Here is an 8,811-nt window from a genome sequence, read left to right on the forward strand (position 1 = left end):
AAACCAACCCCAGCTTCCTGGGGACCCCCGCCCCCCCACACGCCCCCAACCAGCAACCAACCGAGGACCTTATTTAGTTTGCAAAGAAGTTACCTCTGGACTCTTCTGGTTTGCAAATGCAGAGCAAACACAGTCGTATATTTACAGGAGACTCTAAACAAAAGTCTTCTTCCCAGGGCTGAGCCAAGGACTTTACCGCAAATTAGTTACGGGGTGGGGGTGGGGCCTCTCAGAAACAAAACAGAAACTTCAAGCACATTTCTTTTTCTGAACTCTCCGTGTGCCACAGCATCCTGACTCTCAGGGTCAAAACTTTTCATTTTTTCCCATTTTTCCTTTTATTAAAAAAAAACGACAACCAGGAAAAGCACCACGCTTAGAGCCCGGCGGCCCCATCCCCCCCGCAGGCCCCTGGGGGCGGCTCACACGAGGCTGGGGGACTGGACCGGGAGCTCGTACTTGGCCAGGTGAGTTTTGGGGGGGTGCTGGGCCTTTTTGTAAATCCCGCAGCCGAGGGCGCTGGGCGGCGCCCTGCGGCTCTTCCTGCGGAGGCTGCGGCTGCAGACGGTCCTCCAGGAGTGCAGGGTCTTGGCGGTCCAGACCCACATGCCGCTGGTGATGCCCACGGCCAGCAGCATGAACACCTTCACCATGAAGATCTCCACGGCGGGGATGGAGGCGGCCAGCAGGCAGTTGGGGGCCCGGGAGTGACCGTCCGCCCGGCAGGGGCGCTGCTGGGCCTGCAGCTTCCAGTGCTCCATGTTGAGGCGCTCGTAGAAGTAGCAGGCGATGACGCAGGTGGCGGGCACGGTGTGCAGCACCGAGAAGAGCCCGATGCGCACCATCAGCTTCTCCAGCTTGTCCGTGTTCTCGCCGCCCGTCTTCATCACCCGGCGGATGTGGAAGAGGGCCACGAAGCCCGAGAGGATGAAGGAGGTGCCCAGCACCAGGTAGCAGGCCAGCGGGGCCAGCACGAAGCCCGTGAGCGCGTTCACGTCCATGCTGCCCACATAGCAGAGGCCCGTGAGCTCGTCACCGGCCACGCGGCGCATGACCAGGACCAGGATGGTCTTCACGGCCGGGATGGCCCAGGCCGCCAGGTGGAAGTAGCTGCTGTGGGCTTCGATGGCCTCGTGGCCCCACTTCTTGCCCGCGGCCAGGAACCAGGTGAGCGTGAGGATGACCCACCAGAGCGAGCTGGCCATGCCGAAGTAGTAGAGCAGCAGGAAGACCAGGGTGCAGCCTGTGCTCTCCAGGCCCTCCTGGATCACGTACAGCTGCCCGCTGTCCCGGTCACACGCGATGCTCTCGGCGCCCGCGAAGAGACGGATGATGTAGCCCACGGAGTAGACGCAGCAGCACATGGAGAGGAAGATGATGGGGCGCTCGGGGTAGCGGAAGCGCACGGGGTCGATGAGGAAGGTGAGCACCGTGAAGGCGCTGGAGAAGAAGCACAGGACCGCCCAGACGGCCAGCCAGACCACGGCGAAGCGCTTGTCGCGGCGGCTCCAGTACACGTCCACGCCGCGCGCGCACAGTGGCGCGCACGACCCGCTCTTCTCCACGTGGTGGAACTTGCCCGGGTTGGCGCAGCCCGCGCGCCCGGGGCGCGCGTCAGGGGGCGGCGGCTCGTGGGGCCGCTGCGGCCGGAGGAGCGGCGGGAAGAGGCCGCCGGGGCCGCGGCTGGGCTCGTCCGAGCCGTTGCTGGGCGCCTCCATGCACAGGTAGTTGGGGTCATTCTTGTTGGGCAGCTTGCGGCAGTCCAGCGAGTCGGGCCACCTGAAGTTGAACTGCTCCATGATGGGCGAGCACTTGAGCCGGGCCTGCTCGCACATGACGCGGCAGGCGGGGATGGGGGCGGAGACCTGCTCGGTGCACATGGGCGCGTAGAGCGAGCACAGGAAGAAGCGGAGGTGCCCGTGGCAGCCGTACTCCACCAGCGGCGCGAACTCGTGCAGCTGGATGGCCGCCTCGCGCTGGTTCTCGTGCGCCATCAGGTTGGGCATGCGGGTCATGTTGTAGCCGATGTCCTGGCACATGGGGATCTCGATGGGCTGGCACTTGCCGTCGCCCGGCCGCTCCAGGTCCAGGGAGCCGATGGCCGCGCACGCGCCCAGCAGCCGCAGGGCCAGCGCCAGGCGGGGGCCCGCGCGGGCCATGGCCCCGGGGGGAGGCGCGCGCCCCTCACGGCCGGGGCGTCTGGCGGGGGGACCCCGGCTCCCGGGCCCCGCGCGGGCCCCCGCCCATGCCCGCCCGCGCCCCGCGCCCCGCGCCCCGCGCGCCCCGCGCACTCACCGGGGCCCGGCGCGGCTCCCCACCTCGGCGCGGCGCGGCCGCAGCTGTGGCCAGTCCGCGTCCCGGGCGGAGAAGACGCGCTCGGAGTCGACCAGGGGACGCGGGGCGGTGCCAGGCCCCGCCCCGGGCGCGCGCCCCGCCCCGCCCCGCCGCTGCTTTGCATGAGAAAGCGGGGCCCGGGGGCGGGGACCCCCGCGCGCCCGGCGCGGCCCCCGCCCCCTCCGCGCCCCGGTGCCACCCGGACGCCGCCGGCTCGCCCGGGGCGCGGGGGGCCTGGAAGTTGGGGCGGCGCGGAGAGGGGCTGGCGGGCGGACGCGGGGGCGCGTCGTGCCGGGTTTTACGGCGGGGGCCGGGCCGGGGAGCGCCTTCAAAGCGGTGGGCTTCGGCGGTTTACAGCCCGGCCATAAAGTGGCCCCCGAGCTCGTAAAGCCGCGCGCATCTCCCCGGGCGGCCTCGCCGGCGGCTCGGGGATTTCAAAGGGGCGCGCGGGGCCCGGGGAGGGGCTCGGGACCCCGCTGTGCCGGCTGCGCGCGCCGTGGGACCCTCCGCCGGCTGGCCCGGCTCCCCAGGGCGCGCGGGCGCGGGCCACGCAGCTTTCGTGGAGAGCGGACGGGCGTCCTGGCCCAGCGGGGACCCCCGGCGTCCTTCCCCTGCGCCCCCCACCCTCCCCGCCCCGGGCCCCGGGGCGTGCGCGCGCCGGGAGCTGCGGGGACCTCCTTCCGTGACGTTGGAGATCGCCACCCCCAGGGGCTCTCCCGGTGGACGACACGGTCGAGGTCAGGCTCTTCGGAAGCCCCCCCGGGTGGCGGATCTCATCCCCGCGCCTCAGAGGGGCCGGCTGCAGGACCTTCCCGTGTCCTGGGATGCTCAGGTGCGGACGCCGGGCCCCGTGTGGGTGTTGGGCACCCCGGAAGTGGGACCCGGGACCTCGGTCTTGCTCCTTCCACGGGACTTGGTTGGAGAAGCTGCGTGGACCCCCGCCGTGTCCTGGGAGTCCGGTCCGGGTGGCAGTGTCCGGAAGAAGCTTCTGCCACGCTCCTGTCTTGGGGGCTTCTCCAAGTGGGGGCAGAAGGAGGCGCTTCGTTTGAGAGTGTCACCACTTAGTCACCCGCCCACTCACGCTCACACCCACCCACCCTGCCCTCGGTCCATCCATTACCTCCCCACCTCACCCCCACTTCAGCCACCCAGCAGACTGGGACTTGGCAGATACCCCAGAATGAAAGGGCAGTAGGTGAGCGGGTCCCCCGCCCAGTCCTGGCATCAGGGGGACCCCCCCCAGATGTGCCGCTTGAGGCACTTAACCAGCCTGTTCTCCAGCCCAGACGCGCACATTTCTAAAGACTGCACTTCCTACGCTAGATTTTATTTCTTTTTCTTAAGTATAGCACATAAGTTTTCAAACCTTTCAGTCAAAAATGACTGACTTGACCCTTCTAGAATGTGCATTGCAAAGACACCATTTTACTTCATCTTTTTTTTTTCTTTTTATTTCTCTTCTTCAGAAACTCCTGGAAATAAACACGTGGAAGTGAGTGAGCCAAACCCTCCCTGGGCACAGGCTATTGGCCAGGAGCGGACCCTTTATGAGCTAGTTTAATTCAGCCACGTTCAGACCCATTATTCCAGCTCTAGCCACTTCAGATTGCTTTCTTCTTCTCTTTTTTTCCTTTTTTTTAATAAAAATATCTGCATAAGTGCTCGGCTCTGCCCCGCTGAGCTGGACAGCAACAAATGGACAATATTGTAGGGGAAAAGCCAGCAACTGAGGGCTCTGAGACGGAAGATAACTCTGTAACTAAGAAATGAAAAGGGCCGTTTGATGGCTCCAGCTGAAAAGATATTTTATTTTCTTTTCCTCCTGTGTGTGGGTTCTGAGATGTGAGCTGGCCGGCAGCAGTCCCCCACCGCTGAGCCCTGCCTGGCGGCCGCCCCCCTCTGACAAACATTCTGGGGAATTGGGAGGAATTTTATGGCTGTCTCCTGCTCAGCGCTTTTTTCTTTTGTCTTCTTTGAAGAATGACTTTAGACATTTTATTTACATATTTAACCATGGATGAAAGGGGGGAAGAAAGCATTTGGAGCTGTCCTGGGAATAGTAATATGTTTAAATTAATGGAAATCTTATTAGGCCCCCAAAAATTCTGAGCAAAGGTTTTTAATGAAACTTTATAATTAAACACGATTTCAAATAACATGCTGGGACAAAGGATATTTTTTCACCCCATCTCAAAATAAATAACTAAATATTGGAGAGTTACTCAAATAGCTACCTTCAAGCTTTTCCAAATGTTCACCCAGGAGAAATGTAAGGTTTTTGAAAAGAAAGATTGTAGGAGTCAGGCAACATTTTGAAGCAGAAGAAAAAAATTTTGTATATGGAGAGAGAGAGAGAGAGAGAGAGAGAGAGAGAGAGGTGGAGGGGAGTTTGATGTAATTGTATAAAGTCAAAAATAGAAGAAAACCCTTTGACAGGGACATTGCTGACAAGCCAAGTCGCCTCTTTCTTGTTAAGTTACCGTCCGTGGAAACCGAGGCGGAGAGCCAGGAGTTCTGAAACGAGATTAGAGGGAAACCCCACATAATCTCTTTAAGTAAAAAGTACCGGCGCTTTCGAGGTGGAGAAGTGACCCCCAGAGCTTGGCTGGCTCCCGAGGGCTTCGGGAGTGACCCCGGGGGCCCCCAAGGGCAGGTGGACAGGAGGGCGGGGTGGGGAGTTGTGTACCCCAGGGCCGGTCCGGGCCTCGGCCCTGCCAGCTTTGCAGGGCTGTGAGCTTCTCTGCAGAGACCAAGTGCGGAGACTCTGAGTCGGGGGCGAGGAAGGTTCTAGCTTCTAAGCCAGGGGCAGGTTCTGCTCCCCCCCCCACACACACACATCTTTCTCCGAGGAAACTACCTTGATCCCTCTGGACGGAAACACTGTCCTGTGCCCCCAGAGAACCAAGCCCAGTTGCCGCAGATTTGAACAGGCACAAAAGTTTTAATTACACCTCAGCCCAAGGGCCGGGTGATGCGGGCCAGGCCGGAGCCCCACAAAGGAGCCGGCCTGGTGACCGGGCTGGCCGGCGGCCGGAGACAATTTAGGCAGCTCTTTTGAGGGTCTGAAATATCACCAACTGTGCGGCGGGGTGCAGGAGTGTGAATTGCAAATCAGCGCGGGCCCTAATCCCCCTCCTTTCAAGGCCCCGCTGGCCGGGCGGCTCCCCACTGCTCCCGGCCAGCCTCGCCTCTCTTCCCACACTCCAAAAAACAACACCGCAGACAGACACCCTCCAACCAAATTAGATTAAACTCCTTCCCCCCGCCGCCGCAGCCTTTTCTCCGCCGCCAGGCCCCCAGCCGCCGCGCTTAAAGGCACAGCGCCTCCTTTTCAGCCGGCCGGGCACAGGCGCCCAGAGAGGCCAGCCAGGCCGGCCCAGGGCGGCCCTGCTCTGCAGGGTCCCACCTGCGGCCGGCCGGCTCTGCCCAGAGGAGGGGCCTGGGGTCATGCAGGATTAGGGAGAACCAAAAGTGGACGGGGCAGGCTTCTGGTCGGCCCAGCTGTAGCTCAGATCCTTGGGGACTCTCTGGGGTGGGGACGGGGTCGGGGGGGGGCTGCCTTGGTCCTCGACTTGATTTCATGGCCCACCTGCCCTGTGCTTTCTCCGCCTCCCTGTGCGCCCCTTCACTGCCTGTCCCCTGTGCCGGAACCCAGGGCTGGAGGAAGCCCACCTCCAGGGACAGCCCAGACCTCGTGGGTCCATTCTCTGCAGTCAGGGGGAGTCCTAGTAGCGGGGGTCTTTGCCAGGGGCCTTCCTGTGCCAGGCCTCAGGGCTCCCATCTGGGGAATGGGACGCAGGGCCGAGGCAAGAGGAAGACTTTCTGAATGCCAGAGATGCTGCCGGGACCCCAGGATGGTGAAGAGTGAAACCCAGGGCCCCAGGAAGTTTCCAGAAGCCTGGGGTGGGCACTAGGGCTCGGCCTCTGCCCAGGACACCCCTTCAGGAAGCAGCTGGGGCTGAGGGTGAAGGAGGGGGAGTCCGGATGAGGAGGGGTAAGGGACGCAGGCTGCCAGCCCCGAGGCCGCTGTGTGCCCACTGTGTGCCCGCTGTGTGCCCGCTGTGTGCCCGCTGCTGGAGCCTCTCTGGGCCCCCTCATCTGCTCTGCGGTGAGGATCCAGCAGGGTTAATGCCAGGACACGGCTGTCCCGGGCCTGCTCTCAGTCTGTCTGTCTGTCTGTCCGGCATCTAGAGGCGAGGGGCCCCGGCCCGTGCACTGCCCACGGTGCTGCCCTGCTGCTGCCCCTAGACTCGCCTGGAAGCAGCAGTGGAGATGCTGAGGCACCGAGGACAGCCGGCCACTGTCCCCTGCCGCTGCAGCCCTCCGCGGGGCCCCTGTCCTGCCTGAGAACTTTCTAGTGCCTGCATGTGGGGGCCCCCGCCCAGACCCAGATTCGGGAGGGAGTCGTGGCTGCTCTCACTCCTCAGCCCAGGCTGTCCTGCAGGGCGGCCCCAGGGGAGCTGGCCGCACTGTCCACGCAGGACCCCGGTGTGTCCCCAGCTTGGCAAGGCCTGTGGCCAGCCCTCCCTCCCTCCCTGCCCCTCCCCATGCTGCTCTTTGTCTGCGTGGCCCCCTCCCTGGCTCTGGTCTCAGTCTGTGCATCTCTGTACGTGTGCATCTTTTATTGATCATTTATTATCCATCCACCCACCCACCCGTCCACCCCCCCATCCACCCATCTATCCACCCATTCACCATCCATCCGCCACCCCCCACCCATCTATCCACCCACCCACCATCCACCCTTCTGTCCGTCTGTCCACCATCCAGCCGTCCACCCTTCACCCCCCCTCCACCACGCACCCCCCCCCCCGCCCGCGCTGTATCCCATCCCACCGCGCCTGAGGCAGAGCCCCGTCTCCCTGTCCTTGCCCTGTGGCTGAGGTGACGAAGAGGTCCCTCCCCTGGCCTCCCCTCGTGGCATCTGATGTGACCCCTGTGAGGAGGGTCCTCCCCTCCGTGCCGTGCCTGGAGCTGCTTCCTGCAGGTCTCTGTCCTCCCGACTGGAAACCTCGCGTGGCTGTGCTGCTGCCCGTTCTCCAGTCTGGGCACACGCGTCGGGCCCCACGTCCCGGGCACACACGTGCCTGCCTGGAGGAGGCGAGAGGCCGGAGGACAGTGCTGTGAGGCGGGCGGGGGTGCCCAGGTGGGGTGAGGGAGGAGCGGGGAGAGCTCTGGGAGCAGGGACGCCCGGCAGTGGCCTGGAGGAGACCAGTGATGTCCCTGTGAGCCGCAGGTGCAGCTGGAGTGGCCGTGAAGGTCAGTGTGAGCCGGGGGCCCCAATAGACTGCGGGAGCCCCGGGCCGGGGGGATTCTGGAGAGAGACAGGCGCCCCCAGAGGCAGAGAGGCGTGGGGGGCAGAGCCAAGATGCTGACCCGAGACGGCCCGGGGCCGAGCCCCTGGCTCCTGCTTCCCTGTGGGCTCCTGGTGCCCCTGGGGGGGTCTGCGGCTGCGGGGGTGCGTGGAGCTGAGCAGTGGGTGCAGAGACCCTGCAGGCTGTGCAGACCGAGCCCTCCCAGGGCAGCGCTGCCCCCAGCCTGCCCCAGCCCGATTCCCAGGGGCCACCGGGGAAAGGGGCCCCTGCAGATGTGCCCCAGTGAGGGGTCAGCTGTGGGAGCTTGGGGGCGACAGGAAAGGCCTGGACCCAAGTGGGGTCACAGGGAGGGGGAGCCCCTGGGCTCTGCTGCCTCCTGCCCTTTGCTGGCCTGTGGGGAGAAACTGGCCTGAGGTCGAGTCAGCAGGCAGCAGGAGGCCTGAACTCAGCCCACCTGGCCGCAGGGCCGCCTTCCCGTGTCCCCTCCCTGGCACACGCGCCCTCCCCGGTGGCTGCCGGCTGTGGAGGTGGAGGAAGGGAGCGAAGTTCTCGGCCGTCCCGCGCTGCTCTCCCCCTGCAGCCCCTGCCCTGCAGGGGTGGGTCTCCAGGAGACGGGGATCGGGGCCACTGGCATCCACCGCAGCCCACACTGCTGGCAGCTGGAATGCGTGTCCACGGGGCCCGGGAGGGCCTTAATTGCCAGCAGAATGGCAGCCCACTTAGGGGCTCCGGTTTCCGGGAGGAAAATGCATCACGGGCCCCGGCTTTGATGTGGTTGATTAAGTGACAGGGCAGCGGCGACATGTGGCCGCTGCGTGCTCGGTGCCGGGCACGGACAAAGCCGGGAGCATACTTGGCAGCCAGGTCGGGGTGGCAGCGGCATTTCCTGCTGCCCGGCCCACTTCCTGCCGGGTCGCTCGGGAGCAGACTCTCGGGCTGCTGACCCGCCGTTCCTTCCTGGCCGGCTGGCGGGCACGGAGCAGCCGTGTGGACGAGGGCAGGGCAGGGGCTGGTGCAGGAGTCCTCTTGTGTCCTGAAGGTGCACCGTGGCCAGCCGCCCCCGCTGGTCTGGCCATCCAGTCAGGCCGACCGACTGAAGCTGGAGTCGCACCCCTAAGGCCGGCCCCCTGAGCTGGGACAGTTCCCGGCCAGCAGTGCTGTC

At 64.5% G+C, this 8,811-nt stretch overlaps 1 protein-coding gene across 1 annotated transcript; it reads right to left on the minus strand.

The window, feature by feature from the left end:
- Nucleotides 1-234: 234 nt before the first annotated feature.
- On the minus strand, nucleotides 235-2,217 carry FZD10 (frizzled class receptor 10). The gene has a single exon (XM_004611126.2). The coding sequence runs from the start codon at nucleotides 2,157-2,159 to the stop codon at nucleotides 423-425; it is 1,737 nt and encodes a 578-aa protein (XP_004611183.2). The 5' UTR covers nucleotides 2,160-2,217; the 3' UTR covers nucleotides 235-422.
- Between the last annotated feature and the right edge of the window lie 6,594 nt (nucleotides 2,218-8,811).

The sequence above is a fragment of the Sorex araneus genome, chromosome 9 (genome assembly GCF_027595985.1).
Source record: "Sorex araneus isolate mSorAra2 chromosome 9, mSorAra2.pri, whole genome shotgun sequence".
Classification (NCBI taxonomy): Eukaryota; Metazoa; Chordata; class Mammalia; order Eulipotyphla; family Soricidae; genus Sorex; species Sorex araneus.